The sequence below is a fragment of the Syzygium oleosum genome, unplaced genomic scaffold (assembly GCF_021117445.2).
Source record: "Syzygium oleosum isolate NSW1041296 unplaced genomic scaffold, Sole_v2.1 Sole_v2.48, whole genome shotgun sequence".
Taxonomy (NCBI): domain Eukaryota; kingdom Viridiplantae; phylum Streptophyta; class Magnoliopsida; order Myrtales; family Myrtaceae; genus Syzygium; species Syzygium oleosum.
In genome coordinates, this window is record NW_026607532.1 from 752,479 (window position 1) to 774,007 (window position 21,529).

At 47.0% G+C, this 21,529-nt stretch overlaps 2 protein-coding genes across 2 annotated transcripts; one reads left to right on the forward strand and one right to left on the reverse strand.

Annotated features, from left to right (window-relative positions):
- Positions 1–432: 432 nt before the first annotated feature.
- On the reverse strand, positions 433–1,375 carry LOC130136692 (transcription factor MYB1-like). The gene has a single exon (XM_056306814.1). It carries the CDS (start codon positions 1,148–1,150, stop codon positions 689–691), a length of 462 nt encoding a protein of 153 aa, XP_056162789.1. The 5' UTR covers positions 1,151–1,375; the 3' UTR covers positions 433–688.
- Positions 1,376–18,823: 17,448 nt separating this feature from the next.
- LOC130136703 (uncharacterized) lies at positions 18,824–19,270 on the forward strand. The gene has a single exon (XM_056306826.1). The coding sequence runs from the start codon at positions 18,824–18,826 to the stop codon at positions 19,268–19,270; it is 447 nt and encodes a 148-aa protein (XP_056162801.1).
- Positions 19,271–21,529: the final 2,259 nt, after the last annotated feature.

The window sequence follows — 21,529 nt, forward strand, 5'->3', positions numbered from 1 at the left end:
TGACCGCTCCCGATCTTTTACCTACGATTCTCCTTTGGTCGATGGACCCTCCTTGCCTCGGTCTTCAACATCCTTTCCTGTTTCAAGCCAGTTGATTGGGACCACATGTCCTGTACTCCACTTAAACTCTGTCAATTGGAAGCTCGTGATCCATGAACTAATCATGTATTCCATCGATGAGATTTGTGGATTGCACTATTATGACCTTCAGATGAGCTCATTAGGCATTCCGTTGATGGGCCTTGTGAATTGTACTGTATTTCCCTATAATTAGGCCCAGGTTTTGGGGTGACGTCAACAAGCCCCAACTTATTATCAATTGATTTTACGTGTGGAAAATTTTTACTGCGACTCGAAATTTCCATTCGAAGCATGTCAAATTCAGGTAGAGTTTATTCACCACATTCGAATGACCAAGAATTCTCAAGTTAATTCCAACCATTTCCATCATGAGCTTCACACTCACAATACATGACAAATTTAAAGACGAATGTGACTATTCCTTTGCAGACATTATTTCTCACAAGGAGCCACTTCTATAACAAGCTTCTTCTACAGTCAAATGCATCAATCACTGGTTTAATAAACGGCCCAATTTTAGCACACTATGGAGAATTACATAACACATAAACCGCATGAGTTTGCCTCAGTAGTAATAGCTACTAAGACAGATCGACCAAAGCAATAGCTAGATAACAGCACGAGGATTCGAGTCGAGAAATTCCCAAACGTCGGCATCGAAAGAGAGCTCATTCCAACCATTTTGTCCCTCTTCCATAGCAAATTCTTGAGGCCACGAATTCGTGCGTGACTGTCCTTCTGAGCAACTTGTTGAGGTGACGAGCGCTTCATCGGGGCTGCTTTCGGTTAGCAGATTTTCCCACCAAGCAATCTCCTTGTCCTGATGAGATAACATTGGAGATGATTGTCCAGTGTTTTCACCTGGTGGAGTCCTTGAAGCCACCAGTGTGGCTTTCCCGTCGAGCCATGCCGAGCTGGCAAATTTTGTAGGCGGGTTGTCTTCCTTCAGCTTCTGATAGACAACCTTTTCAGCCAAGTGGGTGTTCCAATAGTTCTTCACGTCGTTTGCGGTTCTTCCCGGAAGTCTCCCCGCAATCAGTGACCACCTGCATGAACTTGGACAGATCATTATTGAGACTATGATAATTAGGAAGAATGACTCATTAGTTCATCAGTCAGCATACTTGACAATTCTATGTGCCCACTTGTGTCTTGCTTGTTTCAGTTATCCGTGCAGGCATGGGCTTATTTCAATTCACATATCACCAGTTAACTCAATTATCAAATCATGGTAACAATAGTAGTATTTCGCGTGAATGGATACGGCAACAGAATATCTTTTCTCGAAAGTCATTCTTTGGTTTGAGCTTGAAATGTTATATCAAGCTTGAGTTATGGACATTCAATTGAAGACTCTGAAAGTTGTTCTGAAAGTTGTGGCCTCAAACGAACAGTGTTGTCCATTTCAAGGCGTTTTTTGTGTTCTGATCAGCATCTTTCATGGCAGCTCTATGACATTGAGAACTCCTGAGGCCACTTGTTTATTGTATTTTTATCCTTTTGTCCTTATTACCTCTCATCATGCAAGCTTACATTAAGGTCGAGATACTACCGTATGAATTTTTGTTTTGTTTTTTTGGTAAAAGACGGGACCGAAACCCGAGAAATGAAAGTATTGAGATCCTATATGTATTTGTTTTTACTCAAAAATGAAACTTCTATGGTCGGATAATTTCATGGGAAAAGAATATCCGTTGTAGATGGTTCAAGAGCATGCATACTGGATAAAGGTCCAAACCGGATGTTTTTCTACTTTGCACACGAACTAAGTTATATTTTGTTTTCACATCGTCTAGAGTCGATGTGTTTCATGTACTTCCTGTGGAGGTCATTTTTGGATATCTTGGGGAATTATGATGAATATTGATCATTGTTGGGATATTATCAGAATATTCTGAAATTTCTTCTGATTACATGAGACTCAAATTGATTCTGTAATTTTTGCTCATTTCCTATGATAGATAGTTTCCTTGTTAGATTGCTTTAGTTCTTAAAAATTGTTCTGGTATAGATACATCTTGATTGTAATGCATTATAGGGTCAAGTACTATTTTTTTATTATTTTAGTTTCGAACTTGGTATCAGATTTGAGCTCCCAATGTGGGTCCAGGAGTGCGATGAAGCAAAGATGCACGAACTGGGTATCTGGCAAATATATTTATGATTGTAATTAGCTAGAATCAAGAATTATAGTTACCTAGTTTAGACGATATATTTTTTAAGATTCTTTCTTTTCTTTGTATATATATACGCCTCTAGGTCATTATAAATGAATGAAGAAGAAATACAGAAAAGTGAGGAATGTGGTTTTCTTCCTCGAAATATCTTTGTGTTAACATGGTATCAAAGCCAAGGGTTTGCTCTTTGTGAGTACTGTACGTGAATCCTCGATTACCTATTGTCTACTCCATCTTTGTGAGCTGTAAATATCTTTGTGGTTTTTTGGCTCGCTTTCTCTATTGCGCCGTTCGGCGTGCGTCCTACTCGATCTTCTTCATCTTTGTCACGATTGATTTTGGATCCATGGAGGATCAGAACCCTACCTGAGCGGTGATTCCCCATCAGAACCAAGGGGGGAATTCGACCACGGAAGCTTTTTTGAAGAATCTGATTGCCAGATTAACTCAGATTCTCACTCAGAACCAGACGTAGCCTCCTCCTCCAACACCAACACCGCAGAATGATTCGGTTTCATCTCAGATTGCAATTAAATTGGATGGAGCCAACTATGGATTATGGTCTCAGGTTGTTGAGATGTACATCACTGGTAAAGACAAACTGGGATATATCAATGGAGACGTTCCTTAGCCACTGCCTATAGATCCTAGCTTTCGGAGGTGGAAAACAGAAGACTCGACTATGAAAGGATGGCTTATCAACTCCATGGATTCGGCGTTTGTGACATTCTGAAATTTTACCCACTTGGGATTTATGAAATGGATGATTTTATGAATGTACTTGTAGTTAGATCTCGCCCGGAACTGATCATTCCTGGGATACTAACCGTTAGGGAAAGGCTAATTGGGGATTTAAATTTGCGAGATCAAAGGAACTCGATCGTGAATTGACTTTCGACCATAGAATTGTCGATGTGACATTTTGAGCCAATGTAGGCCGATCCAGGGATAGTTAGGGATCAATTCGCCGCTGTCATATTAGTGGATCGTGGGTGATTCCGCTTGACCACTAGATAAACTGACGAATGACCCTAAAACTATATCGAACGATCGCGCCCGTCGGAACTAGCGATCGATCCTCGCGATTAAGTGACAACCGAGGTCGTCACGACCCGAGTGAACTTGAGCATGGCTTGATTCAGTATTGGCCACGGGTCAAAAGTGCGAATTTCCCCCAAAAGTCACCCATTAGTTTGAGATATGCTCAAGTTACGTTATTTAAAATTTAGTCATTAATTAGAGACCAAGTTGGGCATTGAAAATTTAGAAAGTCACGACAGAATATTTGGACGACGTTGTTATTAGCATGATCAGCCTTAGAATCGTCCGAATCCTTCAGAAAAATCGAATTTCGGCGAGAAATGGAAAATGACCATTTTACCCTTGGGACTTTGTTAAGGCCAAGTGTAAATGGGGAAGGGCATTTTGGTAATTTTACACTTACTTTAGAAATGACAATTTTTGGACAATTTTGCCCTTGGACTTTTTGTGAAATCCCCAATTTACCCTTGGATATTTTGGAAAAGATTCGATCTCGGCCGTTGATCTCAAGATAAGAACGAATCGTGACCGTTGATTGGAAATTAGAGAGAGGGGCAAGATGGTTATTTTACCAAAAGGGGGTCAATTATTGGTGTATTTAGACCAATTTCTCTCTCTCCCCCTCTCATTTCTCTCTCACCTCTCTCGGCTCACTCTCTCTCTCCCCTCCCTTACCCACCGATCGCCCCCTCTCCCCTTGGCCGTACCGCCGCCGTCCCCGGCCACCTTCCGCCCATCGCCGCCCGTCTGGTTGCCGAGCCGTGCCCTCGCCACCCTCTCGCCGCCGTCCCTCTCTCCCTCTCGGCCGATCTCTCTCTCCCTCCCATGGCCGTGATTAGCCGGCCGAGCAAGCCACCGCCGCCGTCGCCGATCGCCGCCGTTCAGCCGGACCGCCGTACCCGCCGCGTTCCAGCCGCCTTGTCGCCTTGGATAGGTTGTGCTTGCTTGGAAATTTCAAGTAAGTTACAATCTAAACCCTATTTAGGATATCGGGTATTAACGGAATAGTTTAGACGCGGTTTAGTTTGGTTTTAGGGGCTGAATTGGATGAGGGGTCTTAGGGATGAAATTGTGGTATTTTGGTGGCAATTTAGGGGCCAAATAAGGGCTGAGATTGGTTGATTTGAATGCTGGAAAATTCTGTTGGCACGTGGAATGGATAGTTTGATTCAGCAATTAATTGCGTGAAATTGTCGTGTAGTGCTGTGATAGTTGTGCCACGATTTGTGATGTAAAATGGCGTGCCATATGATGGTGGTGTGTTGTTGTGGGCTGAATTGTGATGGTCGAATTTGATGCATTTGAGTGCATGTACTTAATGCCCGAGTATGTGAATGTGTGAGATTTGAGGCGTGCGATGTGCGTGTGATCACTAAAAAGCCCTGAGGCGTGTTTATGCGGGGTACAGATAAAATATGGCGTGTTGGTATGTTTGCGTGATCACTAAATCCCTGAGGCGTGTTTACGCGGGGAATTGAACCGGCCTGAGGCGTGTTTACGCGGGTCGTGATACGAATGTGGGGCCTGAGGCGTGTTTACGCGGACCGTGGAAAGAAATTGAAAGTGAAAAGTGTGATGTGGCAAGTGAGAATGTGATCGGGCCTGAGGCGTGTTTACGCGAGTCGCGATAGGAATGTGTGATGTGGCAAGTGGAAAGTGAGATCGGGCCTGAGGCGTGTTTACGCGGGTCGCGATAGGAATGTGGGGCCTGAGGCGTGTTTACGCGGGCCGAGGAAAGAGATGGAAAATGAAAATGGTGTGATTGTGCATGAATGAGTGTGAAATGTGGGATTCGGAATTGTTATGTATACGACATGTGTTTTTGGGCATGAGAATAGTTTGGAATGTGTATGTGGTTTGAAAATTGTGTATCTGAGACTAATGTGCAGGTCGCGCCCAGGTAAGTGCATTTATGTGTGTGATACGTATATATTGAGTGATTGTGTGTTTGAACCTGTCTGGGGATACCTGGTAGCTTAAGTGGGGTTTAGGCTGTCAACTTATTGAGAGTTGTCTCATGGTTGTTTAACCAAATTATTTCAGAACCCCGCCCTGAGCCATGAACCTACCGCCACAGCGTTTTGGTATCCCGATGCACACCGACCACAATGTTGTAGAATACCCAATAGACGATAATATGACTTGGATCAAGCACACCCCTGTAGTCTGGGTAGACATAGGGTTACCCCTCTGGCAGGCCCATACCTATACCGCCCGGATGTTTCGGGATGGGTTTGATGAGTTTGGCCCCATCCATGATTTTAATGTTCCGTTTAACGGAGTAGGGGATTGGGACCCATCAGCCATACCCCCTCTTGACGGTGAGATGACTAGTCTGGAGACTAGCCTAGCACAGTCCGGACACCAGACTGCGCCTGCAGCACCTGAGCCCTCAGGGGCCGAGCATGATCCGGAGCCGGAAGAATCCCACGTGGGGTATGATCCTATGGAAGTGGATCTAGGTGTAATACCGGAGGAGGAGGAACCCGAAGAAGAAGAAGACCCCGAGGAAGAGCCTGAAGAAGTACTGGGAGAAGAACCTGAGGACGAGCCCGAGAATGAGCCAGAGGAGGAGCCGGAAGAGGAGCCTGATGAGGAGGAGCAGGTAGAGGTTCCACTAGAGTCGGGTGATTTGGATAACCCGATTGAGATCGAGGCTGACTCAGACTCCTCAGAGGAGCAGATGGCTCAGAGGGATTCAGACTTGAGTTCTTAGGAGTCGGATTCAGAGTGGACGCCATCTCGAGGGCGTAGGGGCTAGTTTAGGGGTTAGGGAAACCTTTTGAAGCGTTCCATTTTTGGAAGATAGGGCATACCCAGGCTACTGATCTTTTGATATCGGTGGTATATAGTTTAGAAGTTCGGTGTGCATGTAAATTTTGTGGATTGTATGTGGTGGATATTGTAGAAGTTTGAAATGGTAATGGATGTATACTCTCCCTTATACCCCAAGTTAATATTGTCTGGGTGTTTGTAGCTTTCGCTGGTGTTTTATATCTCTGATGGTTTGATTTGGGTCGACGTCGTTTCCTGGGGCGTCGCATTAATTCGACCTAAGAGGGATGCCACGGGCTCGAAGGGGTTTGGGGCGTGACATCCGCGTTGAATTGCTATCAGAGCAAGGACAGCTCGATCTAAGTTGGTCGAAGCCTGGAGTGATAAGGAGCAGAAACCCTGGGGTAGTAATCTAGGGAGACTTTAGTGAGTCATAGGGTGGAATAAGCTACACATGTCTCCAGACTGTTTGTTGTGATTGCTGAGTGAATTGAGTGTTCTAATGGTTGAAGTGCAGGTGCGTCTGGACCTGATGTAAGTACACGAAACTTGTTGATTGTGATCTTGTGTTGTGATGGTTGACTGCCTGCTAAGTGAATTATTGCTGTAATTCACTGCCTAGGACTAGACTGGTATAGTTGGCCTAGGTCTCTAATTCCTGTATGAAATTTAGTAGGTCGGCGAGTGATAGAAAATCGTGAGGATGAGTTCGCGAGGTAGAGGGACCGGAGGTTCATCCGGTTCACGAACCCGACCTGCAGGAGATCCTAGAATGGATGCGGTCATGAGGACCTTGGAAGAGATTGGTAATCTGATAGGACGTCAGACTTATGAACGAGCTGCCACTATTGCCCAAGCTGCCGAGGCCGCTGTGGCCGCCGCCAATAATAATAATGGGAATCAAGGGCAGGGGCAAGTAAATGTGAATAGGCAAATGCATCAGTTAGTCGAGCAGTTTTTGAAATTAAAGCCCCCTAAGTTTGATGGTAGAGGTGATCTCGAGCTTGCATCCCTTTGGATAGAGGAGTTGGAAAAAGCCTTTGAGGTATTAGGGTGCACCGAGGAAGAGAAAGTGACCTTGGCGGTGTACCAACTCCAGGGAAATGCAAGTGATTGGTGGAAAGCCACCAGAGGAAGGGTGTTCCCGGCTGGTACCGCCCAGACTTGGGCGATGTTTGTGGAAACCTTTAATAGTAAGTATTTTTCTGAGAGTGCCCGGGAACAGAAATTAGCTGAGTTTATGAGGCTTCGTCAGGGACTGAGGACAGTAGATCAGTATGAGCCTGAATTTGCTCGATTATCTAAGTTTGCCCCAAGGATGGTGGAGGATCCGTTGGATAGGGCTCGGAGGTTCCGAGACGGTTTGAAGCCGGACCTTCGCAGCCAAATGATTTCACTGAATTTGAGAGATTATAACAAGATTTATGATCGGGCCCAAGCGATTGAGCGTGATTTAGCGGATAGGGCTGCCGCTTCTGGGTCAAGATTTGCCCCGGGTAGGGACAATCGCCACTTTGGGAAGAGGCCAATGGCGAGTAATCGACGTTTTGTCCCTCCTGCTACGAGGAATGTTGGGAAACCGAACCGTTTTCAGAATGGTCCATGTCGGTTCTGTGGGGAAAGACATGGAAATGGACCTTGCCCAAACAGGGGCGGAGCATGTTTTGGATGTGGCGGGTTTGGTCATTAGATAAGGTGCTAGTCTCGTTAGGGTGCCCGAATTGTAAGATTGTAATTGATGATAGGGAGGAAAAGATAGATTTAGTGGTTTTAGCCATGTATGACTTTGATGTGATAGTGGGTATGGATTGGTTGACTAAGCAGAGGGCTGTAATGGATTGTAGTAGCAGGGTGATCCAATTTAATCCGATTGGACATCCGGAATTCAAATTTGTGGGAAATCGAGGAGGAACCTCGATCCCTTGGATTTCGTCGCTAGAAGTGACTAAGTTGTTAAACGAAGGGTGTCAAGGATTTCTAGCGGCTGTAGTGGATTCAACTGCTGAGGAGCCGAGGCTAGAGGACATAGCCGTGGTGCGCGACTATCCCGATGACTTTCCTTAGGAATTGCCGGGATTGCCACCAGAAAGAGAGGTAGAGTTTGTAATCGAATTGGCCCCTGGGACTGAGCCAATCTCGAAGGCACCTTATAGAATGTCGTTGTCAGAGTTAAAGGAGTTAAAGGTGCAAATGCAAGAATTATTGGACAAGGGTTTCATTCGCCCAAGTGCGTCTCCATGGGGAGCGCCGGTCTTATTTGTGAGGAAGAAGGATGGGTCACTAAGATTATGTATTGATTATAGGCAGCTAAACCAGGTGACGATCAAAAATAAATATCCCCTGCCAAGGATTGATGATTTATTTGATCAGCTACAAGGGGCTTCGGTGTTCTCTAAAATTGATTTGAGAACGGGATACCATCAATTGAGGATTAGGAAGGAGGACATACCGAAAATGGCATTCAGGACGAGATATGGACATTATGAATTTACGGTAATGCCGTTTGGATTGACAAATGCCCCTGCTGCCTTTATGGATTTAATGAATCGGGTGTTTAAGGAGTTCTTAGATCAATTTGTGATCGTTTCCATAGACGACATATTGGTGTACTCTAAGAGCCCGGAGGAGCATGAGTTTCATCTGAGTAAAGTTTTGCAGACTTTAAGAGAGAACGCATTGTATGCTAAGTTTAGTAAGTGTGAGTTCTGGTTCAATCGGGTAGCATTTCTTGGACACGTGATCTCTGGGGAAGGAATTTCGGTAGATCCAACAAAGATTGAGGCAGTAATAAAGTGGCCGAGACCAACGATGGTAACAGAGGTTCGAAGCTTTCTGGGTTTGGCCGGATATTACCGACGCTTCGTGGAAGGATTTTCGACAATAGCAACACCGTTGACACATTTGTTGAAAAAGGAAACAAGGTTTGAATGGACCGACAAATGTGAAAGGGGTTTTCAAGAATTAAAACATAGATTGACAACGGCACCGGTGTTGACTATTCCATCAGGACCCGGAGGATACGAAATTTATAGTGATGCGTCATTAAAAGGACTAGGGTGTGTACTCATGCAAAATAGACGAGTAGTGGCCTACGCATCAAGACAGTTAAGACCGCATGAGTTGAACTACCCGATGCATGATTTGGAATTAGCCGCTATAGTATTCGCCCTTAAGATTTGGCGACATTATCTATGCGGAGAGAAATTTCAGATATATACAGACCATCAGAGCCTCAAATACCTGTTTTCTCAAAAGGAGTTAAATATGAGGCAGCGTCGTTGGATGGAATTACTTAAGGATTATGATTGTGATATTTTATATCACCCCGGGAAGGCCAACCGGGTAGCCGATGCATTAAGTCGGAAGTCTAGTATCGCACACTTGATGGTCAAGGAATGGACTTTGTTGGAAAAATTGCGAGATTCGGAGTTTAGATTTGAAGTAAGTCGAGTCTCGAGCTTTCTAGCCACGCTAAGGATTGAACCAGAGATCCAGGCTAAGATTAGGACTTTACAGTCTACGGATCAAGAAATTCAAAGGATTCTAGAAATGGATGCTACCAAGAGAAAGCCGGACTTCCAGATATCCGAAGACGGGATATTGAAGTTCCGTGGACGATTGTGCGTGCCTGACGATGCGGAACTTAAGGAGGGAATTTTATCGGAAGCGCATCGTAGCAGTTATAGCATCCATCCTGGTAGTACCAAAATGTATCAGAATTTAAGACAGTATTATTGGTGGAATGGTATGAAGGTGGACATAGCCAAGCACGTGGCCAAGTGTCTGACGTGCCAGCAAGTGAAAGCGCAACATTGTAAGCCCGGAGGGTTGTTGCGACCTTTGAAAATCCCAGAGTGGAAATGGGAACATATTACTATGGATTTTGTGATGGGATTACCAAGGAGCCAAAGAGGCCATGATTCTATTTGGGTGATTGTCGATAGATTGATAAAGTCAGTGCTCTTCTTGGCCGTGCGAAAGGACTTCGCACTAGATCGGTATGCTGAATTGTACGTACAACAGATCGTTCGTTTGCATGGGGTACCAGTGACGATTAGCTCAGATCGTGACCCTAGGTTTACCGTCAATTTTTGGAAAAGTCTGCAGACAACATTGGGATCAAAGCTGCAGTTTAGTACAGCTTACCATCCGCAAATGGATGGCCAGTCTGAAAGGACGATTCAGACTTTAGAGGATATGCTTCGGGCATGTGTGTTGGATTTTCAGGGTAAGTGGGAAGAACAATTGCCCTTAGCGAAATTTGCGTATAACAATAGTTTTCAGCAGAGCATCGGAATGGCGCCATTTGAAGCGCTGTATGGTAGAGCATGCAGAACGCCTGTGTGTTGGGATGAAGTAGGAGAAAGGAGTATAACCGGGCCAGAATTAGTTCAACAGTCAATCGAGGCTGTTAAGGTAATTCGTGAGAGGCTGAAAACAGTTCAAAGTCGTCAAAAGAGTTATGTAGACAGAAGGTGAAGACCTTTGGAGTTTCAAGTAGGGGATCACGTATTCCTTAAGGTATCGCCCATGAGAGGATTATCCCGATTCGGTAAGAAAGGGAAGTTGAGTCCGAGATACGTGGGAACATTTGAGGTTTTGGAAAGGATCGGGGACTTAACTTATAGCCTTGCACTCCCACCAAATTTGTCGCAGGCAAAAGTACACCACAAGTGCCATAACTTGTGTACGGCGATCACTTTGGTGCCATAACTTTTTTTCGGATCACTTTGGTGCCAATTTGGCCGGAAATCTGACGTGGCATTTTTTATTCATTTTTTATGCCGACATGGCTCGCCGGAGGCTGAGTCAGCGTGTACAGTCAGCATTTTTTATTTTAAATAATTTTTTTTAGCGTGTACAGTCAGCATTTTTAATTTTAAATATTTTTTTCCTTTTTTTTTCTTTCCTTTTTCTTTTCTTTTCTTTTTCTTCTTTTCTCCCCTCGCCGGCCGGTTGCCGGTGGCCGGCCGGCCACCGGCGAAGCCCGGGAAAGGCTGGGTGAGGGCGGCCTTGCCCATGGCCGGCGAGGGCGGTCGACCCTCGCCGGCGACAGCGAGGCCGGCCTCGCCCGGCCCAGCTAGGCCGCCCCTCGCCGGCGTCGGGCGAGGAAGCCCTCGCCCGCCCGGGCGGGCGGCCTCGCACGGGCGGACGAGGGTCGCCCTCGCCCGAGTCGAGCGTGGGCGACCCTCGCCCAACGCCGGCGAGGGTCGCCCTCGCTGGATTTGGCGAGGGCAACCCTCGCCCGCCTAGGCGAGGGCTTCCTCGCCCGGACGCCGGCAAGGGTCGCCCTTGCCGGATCGGCGAGGGCGACCATCGCCAGCATCGGGCGAGGGTCGCCACGCCCGACTCAGCGAGGGCGACCTCACCCGCCCAGCGAAGGCTTCCCTCGCCCGACGCCGGCGAGGTCGCCTCGCCCGATCTGGCGAGAGCCGGCCTCGCCGGCGTCGGGCGAGGGAAGCCTTCGCCGGGCGGGCGAGGGTCGCCCTCGCTTGAGTCGGGCGTGGGCGACCCTCGCCGACGCCGGCGAGGGTCGCCTCGCCCGGATCCGGCGAGGGCGACCCCCCCTGGGTCGGCGAGGCCGGCCTCGCTCGTCGCCGGCGAGGGTCGGCCGCCCCTTGCCGGCCATGGGCAAGGCCGACCTCGCCTAGCCCTTCTCGGGCTTCGCCGGTGGCCGGCCGGCCACCGGCAACCGGCCGGCGAGGGGAGAAAAGAAAAAAAAGAAAAGAAAAAGGAAAGAAAAAAAAGGAAAAAAATATTTAAAATTTAAAATGCTGACTGTACACGCTAAAAAAATTATTTAAAATAAAAATGCTGATCAGACACGCGACTCAGCTCTCCGGCGAGCCACGTCGGCGTAAAAAATGAATAAAAAATGCCACGTCGGATTTCCGGCCAAATTGGCACCAAAGTGATCTCTTTTGCTCCGACTTGGCACCAAAGTGATCCGAAAAAAAGTTATGGCACCAAAGTGATCGCCGTACACAAGTTATGGCACTTGTGGTGTACTTTTGCCATTTGTCGCAAGTACATAATGTGTTCCACGTATCGATGTTGAGAAAATATGAATCGGACCCAACTCACGTGTTGAATTATGAAGAGATAGAAGTTGACGACAGGGTGTCGTATGTCGAGAGACCAATACGGATCGAAGATTGGAAAGAACGAGTTCTAAGGAGCAAGACGATCCCGATGGTCAAGGTTGTTTGGGAACATCACGGGATAGAAGGTGCGACTTGGGAAAGTGAGGAACTAATACAACGTCAATACCCCCATTTGTTTGAGTAGTTAAGTTGAATTGCAAATTTCGAAGACGAAATTTTTATAAGGGGGGAAGAGTTGTGACATTCTGAAATTTTACCCACTTGGGATTTATGAAATAAATGATTTTATGAACGTACTTGTAGTTAGATCTCGCCCGGAACTGATCATTCCTGGGATACTAACCGTTAGGCAAAGGCTAATTGGGGATTTAAATTTGCGAGATCAAAGAAACTCGATCGTGAATTGACTTTCGACCATAGAATTGTCGAGGTGACATTTTGAGCCAGTGTAGGCCGATCCAAGGATAGTTAGGGATCAATTCGCCGCTGTCATATTAGTGGATCGCGAGTGATTCCGCTTGACCACGAGATGAACTGACGAATGACCCTAAAACTATACCGAACGATCGCGCCTGTCGGAACTAGCGATCGATCCTCGCGATTAAGTGACCACCGAGGTCGTCACGACCCAAGTGAACTTGACCATGGCCTGATTCAGTATCAGCCACGGGTCAAAAGTGCGAATTTCCCCCAAAAGCCACTCGTTAGTTTGAGATATGCTCAAGTCACGTTATTTAAAATTTAGTCATTAATTAGAGACCAAGTTGGGCATTGAAAATTTAGAAAGTCACGACAGAATATTTGGATGACGTTGTTATTAGCATGATCAGCCTTAGAATCGTCCGAATCCTTCAGAAAAATCGAATTTCGGCGAGAAATGGAAAATGACCATTTTACCCTTGGGCCTTTGTTAAGGCCAAGTGTAAATGGGGAAGGGCATTTTGGTAATTTTACCCTTACTTTAGAAATGACAATTTTTGGACAATTTTGCCCTTGGACTTTTTGTGAAATCCCCAATTTACCCTTGGATATTTTGAAAAAGATTCGATCTCGGCCGTTGATCTCAAGATAAGAACGAATCGTGACCGTCGATTGAAAATTATGTCACGCCCTGAACCCCATCGAGCACGCGACACCCTTCTCTGGTCGAATAATGCGACGTCCCAGGGTATCGCCGACCTAATTCAACTTATCAGAGATTTAAAACATCAGCGAAAGCCACCAACACCCGGACAAGAATTAACTAGGGGTAAAAAAGGGAGTATCGGCATCCATTACTTATCCAAACTTATACAATATCCACAAATACAACTCATAATATACAAGCACACTGAAAATTTAAACTATGCACCACCGACATCAAAAGATCAGCAGCATGGGTATACCCTATCTCCAAAAATGGTACACTTCAAAAAGTCTACACTTAGCCCCTACACTAGCCTCTGCGCCCTCTGGATGGCGTCCACTCAGAGTCTGACTCCTCAGGACCCGAATATGAATCCCCCTCAACTGTCTGCTTCTCTGAGGACTCCGACTCGGCCTCGATCTCAATCGGGTTGTCTATATCACCCGACTCCACTGGAACCTCGACCCGCTCCTCCTCATCTGGCTCCTCATCCGACTCGTCCTCTGGCACATACTCAGGCCCGTACTCGGGTACGTCCTCTGGTTCCATCTCTGGGTCATCTTCGGGCTCCTCTTCGGGATCTTCTTCCGGCGCCTCTTCAGGTTCGTCCTCAGGGTCTTCTTCTTCTTCTGGTTCCTCCTCTGGTATTACCTCGAGATCCACATCCATCGGGTCATACCCTGCCTGGGACTCCTCCGGCTCCGGATCAGGCTCGGCCACGGGAGGTTCAGGTGCTGCAGGAGCGGCCTGATGTCCAGACTGCGCCATACTAGTCTCCAAACTAGTCATCTCGCCTTCAGGAGGGGGTACGGCTATCGGATCCCAATCCCCTACTCCATCAAAAGGAACATCGAAGCCTCGGACGGGGCCAAACTCATCTATCCTGTCTCTAAACATCTAGGCGATGTAGGTATGGGCCTGCCAGAGAGGTAGTCCTATGTCTACCCAAACTACGGTAGTATGTTTAATCCAGGTCCTATCATCATCTACCGGATATTCTACAACATCGTGATCGGTGTGCATAGGAATCCCAGAACTCTGCGGCGGCGGCGGCGGCGGCGGCGGAAGGTTCATTGTTCAGGTCGGGGTTCTGAAATTGTTGGTTGAAATAACCATGAGATCACATCTCAATAAGCACACATCCTAAACCCCACCTAGGCTATCACGTACCTCCAGACAATTACAAACACAACCACACTCAGCCATTACATAACATGCACACAATTTATACTTACCTGGGCCTTTCCTGCGTGCAACCTGCACATTAGCCACAATAGCACAATTTCCAACCACACGCACATGCCAAATACATTTCACGCACTCGATCCTGTCTCATCACACTATTTTCATCCGACTCGCTAGTGACCCGCGTAATGGTACCGCCTCAGGTTCACTGCGACCATCTCATATTTTCCACTCAACTCGCCAGTGACCCGCGTAATAGTACCGCCTCAGGTTCACTGCGACCATCTCATATTTTCCACTCGACTCACCAGTGACCTGCGTAATAGTACCGCCTCAGGTTCACTGCGACTAACTCATAATAACAACACTTCGTGGCCCGCGTAATGGTATCGCCTCAGGCCGTGTATCTTGCCCGCGTAATGGTACCGCCTCAGGCTCAACACCCACCACCTACGACACAACCCGCGTAATGGTACCGTCTCAGGTTGGCCATCCTCCGGTAATACCGGGTATCGTCCCGCGTAATGGTACCGCCTCAGGGATTTTTGTCACCACACATACAGCACCACCACATAATTTTTCACTCGTTCACTTGTTCGACACCAACATGCCAATGTACTGGCCAATCACACTTGGCCCGTGCACGCACCAAACCACGCACATTTCTCAAGCTTAATAAATACCCAAACACGGCCAATTGACAATCAATTCAATTCAGCCCATGCGTGCATATAACAGCCCACATTTCAATCAATCAAGTCACGATCCAACGAACATACAAGGCCACTATCGGGCCCACAAACACAGCCACAATCATGGCATAAAATTCAACATTTTCAAGTCCATTTCTAGCCCTAATTACCACCACAATTCAGCCACAACACGGCTCGCCAACCCGACACCATTTAGTCCCCAAATCAAGTCATATGCTCATCAATACGAGCCACAATTTTCAGCACTCAACTCCACATCAAATCAGTCCCGAAACATCACAAATTCACCCACAATTTAGCCAATTCAAGTCCCCAAATCAGTCTACCAATATAACCCCTAAACGGCCACCAATTAACCCCTAAACCGTTACTAATTAACCCGATTTAGCCCCTAATCGTGTCTATCGATACCCGACATCCTAAATAGGGTTTAGGGGGCGACTTACTTGGACTCTAGGCTAGCTCGGCTAGAGTGAAAAGGGCTGCTGATCGGCGGCCTCACGGCGGCGTGCGGCGACAGCGAGCGGCTCGGCGGACGGCGACAGCGGGCGCACGGCGGGCTTGGGCGGCGAGCGGGCGATCTGTCTCGGGTGAAATTTGGGCAGAGTGATGGCTGTTGGTGGTTCGGTGAGGGGAAAACAGGAGAGGGAGAGGCGGTGAGGTGAGCGGCGGTGGCTCCGGCGGGTGGTTGCTCCGGCTAGGCGGGTGGACGGTGGCGGCGACCGGCCTTGGCGAATGGCCACGGTCACGGTGGGGAGGAGGGTGATCGGCCGAGAGAGAGAGAGAGGGAGAGAGAGATGTCGAGAGTGAGAGAGTGAGGAGAGAGAGACAGAAATTTGGATTAAATAGTCCAAAGTCAATTATTGGTGTCTAGACCAAGTCCAAATGACCATCATGCCCCTCTCTCACATTCCAAATCAACGGCCGAGATTCGATCTTCAACGGTCGAGATCGAATCTTTTCCAAAATATCCAAGAGTAATTTGGAGATTTCACAAAAAGTCCAAGGGCAAAATTATCCAAAAATTTCTATTTCTAATGCTAGGGCGAAATGACCAAAATGCCCTTCCCCAATTACACTTGGCCTTAACAAACTTCCAAGGGTAAAATGGTCATTTTCCATTTCTCGTCGAAATTCGATTTTTCTGAAGGATTCGGACAATTCTAAGGTTGATCAGGCTAATGGCAACGTCGTCCAAATATTCTGTCGTGACTTTCTAAATTTCCAATGCCCAACTCGGTCTCTAATTAATGATTAAATTTAATTTTACGTAACTTGAGCGTCTCTCGAACTATCGGGTGGCTTTTGGGGAGATTCGCACATTTGACCCGTGGCTGATACTGAATCATGCCACGTTCAAGTTCACTCGGGTCGGGACGACCTCGGTTGTCACTTAATCGCGAGGATCGATCGCTAGTTCCGACGGACACGATCGTTTGGTATAGGTTTAGGGTCATTCGTCAATTCATTTCGTGGTCAAGCGGAATCACCCGCAATCCACTCGTACGACAATGGCAAACTGATCCTTAGCTATCCTTGGATCGGCCTACATTGGCTCAAAATGTCACCTCGACAATTTTCATGGTCGAAAGTCGGTTCACGATCGAGTTCTTTGGTCGCGCGAATTTAGATCCCTAATTAGCCTTTCCCCAACGGTTAGTATTCCCGGAGTGATCAATTCCGGGCGAGATCTAACTACAAGCACGTCCATAAACCATTCATTTCATAAATTCCAAGTGGGCCAGATTTCAGAATGTCACAAATTAGAGAGAGGCGCAAGTTGGTCATTTTGCCAAAAGGGGGTCAATTATTGGTGTATTTAGACCAATTTCTCTCTCTCCCGTTCTCATTTCTCTCTCACCTCTCTCGGCTCACTCTCTCTCTCCCCTCCCTAACCCGCCAATCGCCCCCTCTCCCCTTGGCCATACCGCCGCCGTCCTCGGCCACCGTCCGCTCGTCGCCGCCCGTCCGGTTGCCGAGCCGTGCCCTCGCCACCCTCTCACCGCCGTCCCTCTCTCCCTCTCGGTCGATCTCTCTCTCCCTCCCGTGGCCGTTATTAGCCGACAGAGCAAGCCATCGCCGCCGTCGCCGATCGCCGCCGTTCAGCCAGACCGCCGTAGCCGCCGCGTTCCAGCCGCCTTGTCGCCTTGGATAGGTTGTGCTTGCTTGGAAATTTCAAGTAAGTTACAATCTAAATCCTATTTAGGATATCGGGTATTAACCGACTAGTTTAGACGCGGTTTAGTTTGGTTTTAGGGGCTGAATTGGATGAGGGGCCTTAGGGATGAAATTGTGGTATTTTGATGGAAATTTAGGGGCCAAATAAGGGCTGAGATTGGTTGATTTGAATGCTGAAAAATTCTGTTGGCGCGTGGAATGGATAGTTTGATTCGGCAATTAATTTCGTGAAATTGTCGTGTAGTGCTGTGATAGTTGTGCCACGATTTGTGATGTAAAATGGCGTGCCGTATGATGGTGGTGTGTTGTTGTGGGCTGAATTGTGATGGTCGAATTTGATGCATTTGAGTGCATGTACTTAATGCCCGAGTATGTGAATGTGTGAGATTTGAGGCGTGCGATGTGCGTGTGATCACTAAAAAGCCCTAAGGCGTGTTTACGCGGGGTACAGATAAAATATGGCGTGTTGGTATGTTTGCGTGATCACTAAATCCCTGAGGCGTGTTTACGCGGGGAATTGAACCGGCCTGAGGCGTGTTTACGCGGGTCGTGATAGAATGTGGGGCCTGAGGCATGTTTACGCGGGCCGTGGAAAGAAATTGAAAGTGAAAAGTGTGATGTGGCAAGTGAGAATGTGATCGGGCCTGAGGCGTGTTTACGCGGGTCGCAATAGGAATGTGTGATGTGGCAAGTGGAAAGTGAGATCGGGCGTGAGGCGTGTTTACGCTGGTCGCGATAGGAATGTGTGATGTGGCAAGTGGAAAGTAAGATCGGGCCTGAGGCGTGTTTACGCGGGTCGCGATAGGAATGTGGGGCCTGAGGCGTGTTTACGCGGGCCGAGGAAAGAGATGAAAAATGAAAATGGTGTGATTGTGCATGAATGAGTGTGAAATGTGGGGTTCGGAATTGTTATGTATACGACATGTGCTTTTGGGCATGAGAATAGTTTGGAATGTGTATGTGGTTTGAAAATTGTGTATCTAAGACTAATGTGCAGGTCGCGCCCAGGTAAGTGCATTTATGTGTGTGATACGTATATATTGAGTGATTGTGTGTTTGAACCTGTCTGGGGATACGTGGTAGCTTAAGTGGGGTTTAGGCTGCCAACTTATTGAGAGTTGTCTCATGGTTGTTTAACCAAATTATTTCAAAACCCCGCCTTGAGCCATGAACCTACCGCCGCCGCTGCCACAGTGTTTTGATATCCCGATGCACACCGACCACAATGTTGTAGAATACCCGATAGACGATAATATGACTTGGATCAAGCACACCACTGTAGTCTGGGTAGACATAGGGTTACCCCTCTGGCAGGCCCACACCTATACCACCCGGATGTTTCGGGATAGGTTTGATGAGTTTGGCCCCGCCCGTGGTTTTGATGTTCCGTTTGACGGAGTAGGGGATTGGGACCCATCAGCCATACCCCCTCCTGACGGTGAGATGACTAGTCTGAAGACTAGCCTAGCACAGTTCGGACATCAGACTGCGCCTGCAGCACCTGAGCCCTCAGGGGCCGAGCATGATCCGGAGTTGGAAGAATCCCAGGCGGGGTATGATCCTATGGAAGTGGATCTAGGTGTAATACCGGAGGAGGAGGAACCCGAAGAAGAAGAAAACCCTGAGGAAGAGCCTGAAGAAGTATCGGGAGAAGAACCCGAGGACGAGCCCGAGGACAAGCCAAAGAATGAGCCAGAGGAGGAGCCGGAAGAGGAGCCTGATGAGGAGGAGGAGGTAGAGGTTCCACTAGAGTCGGGTGATTTGGATAACCCGATTGAGATCGAGGCTGACTCAGACTCCTCAGAGGAGCAGATGGCTCATAGGGATTCAGACTCGAGTTCTGAGGAGTCGGATTCAGAGTGGATGCCATCTCGAGGGCGTAGGGGCTAGTTTAGGGGTTAGGGAAACCTTTTGAAGCATTCCATTTTTGGAAGATAGGGCATACCCAGGCTACTGATCTTTTGATATCGGTGGTATATAGTTTTAGAAGTTCGGTGTGCATGTAAATTTTGTGGATTGTATGTGGTGGATATTGTAGAAGTTCGAAATGGTAATGGATGTATACTCTCCCTTATACCCCAAGTTAATATTGTCTAGGTGTTTGTGGCTTTCGCTGATGTTTTATATCTCTGATGGTTTGAATTGGGTCGGCGTCGTTTCCTGGGGCGTCGCATTAATTCGACCTAAGAAGGATGCCACGGGCTCGAAGGGGTTCGGGGCGTGACAGCGTTGATTGGCAATTTCATTCGCTTCCCAACAGCGAAATCTGTCTGGAATGCAATTGCAACGACTTTCTTTGATGGAACGGATGCCTCTCAGGTTTATGACTTGAAGAGGCATGTTGCTCGGATGCGACAAGGAGGAGGACCAATTGAGGCGTACTATAACATCCTTCAAGGCTTGTGGAGAGAAATCGACTTTCGTCGTCCGAACCCAATGCGGTATCCTAAAGATATTGAAAGATACAATATGGCTATACAGGAAGATCGGGTATACATATTTCTTGATGGGTTGGACGACCATCTTAACAAGGTCAGATGTTTTGCAGATGCAGTTGTTTCCTACTGTTGAAGAAGCCTATGTGCGTGTCCGTCGAGAAGACATGAGACAAACTGTAATGCTGACCAACAGTGACACAGTCCATGATTCGGCAGCCATGGTATCTGGGGGGAATAGGACGAATGTCAAAGCAAATCAAGAACCGCTGTTGCAAATAGCGAAGCCGGGGAGTTACGCGGGAAGGGGAAAGCCTAGCTCGGCACTACGCCGAGAAAATTTCTCCGGGGGGAGGTTGCTCGAATTGTGGTAATTCTAAGCATATCAGGGAGACGTGCTTTAAGCTTCATGGGTATCCAGATTGGTGGAAAGAGTTGAAAGCTCGAAAGCAAGCAGAAGGAAAAAGGAAAGCTTCTTTAGCGACTGCTGAGCCTCAGCTGTCACTGATACCTCACGTTGATCCTCAGAATTTGATGTCAGGAGGTAACCATGGAAGTGCTTTGGTTAGTTCTAATCAGATTGATTGCAATCACTGGGTTATTGATTCGGGAGCTACTGATCACATGACATTTACTCCTGATGACTTTGTTCATACTTCAGAACCAAGACGTGACAGTATCTCAAATGCTAATGGATACACCTATCCGGTGACTGGGGCTGGAGTTGTTGCGATTTCTCCTGTTTTTTCTCTTCCTAACACCTTGCTTGTCCTTTCATTATCGACCAAATTGGTTTCGGTAGGACAAGTTACTGAAGATTTGAATTGTGCTGTTATAATGTATCCCCACTTTTGTTTGTTTCAGGATATTCTCACGAAGGAGATAATTGGGCGTGGTACTAAGAGAGGGAGGCTGTATTATATGGATGACTTCAGTTCCGGGAGTGCAAATCATGCTAGCGGTACATCCATCAGTAGAGAAAAATAGATTTGGCTTTGGCATCGACGGTTGGGACATCCGTCATTTGGTTATTTGAAGCGATTATTTCCTGAATTGTTTTTGAATTTGAAGGATTTAAATTTGCAATGTCAGACTTGTATATTGGCTAAGAGTCATAGAGTTCCTTTTCCTATAAGTTTGAATAAAAGTGAAGCTCCTTTCTCTTTGATACATTCAGATGTTTGGGGTCCATCTCCTATTACTGCTGTTTCGGGTTGTAGGTGGTTTGTGATATTTGTTGACGACTGTACTAGAATGACATGGCTTTTCTTGATGAAAAGTAAGAATGAGGTAGCCAAGATATTTAAAAATTTTCATACTATGTTACAGACCCAATTTAGTGGACAGATCAAAGTTCTAAGAAGTGATAATGGTGAGGAGTACATGAATGAATACCTTAAGGAGTATTTTCAACAACATGGCATGATCCATGAGTCATCCTGCTCTCAAACACCTCAGCAGAATGGTGTGGCAGAGAGAAAGAATAGACATATCCTTGAGACAGCTCGAGCTCTGTTGATTGAAAGTCATGTGCCTCAGAGATTTTGGGACAATAGTGTGACTACAGCTGTCCATCTTCTCAATCGGATGCCGTCTAAAGTGTTAAACTTTCAGACACCACTACAGACTTTGTCCACATATGTGCCTTTACCTTCAGTCCTGACCATCCCTCCTCGGGTGTTTGGGTGTGTTGCATTTGTTCATATCTCGAAGA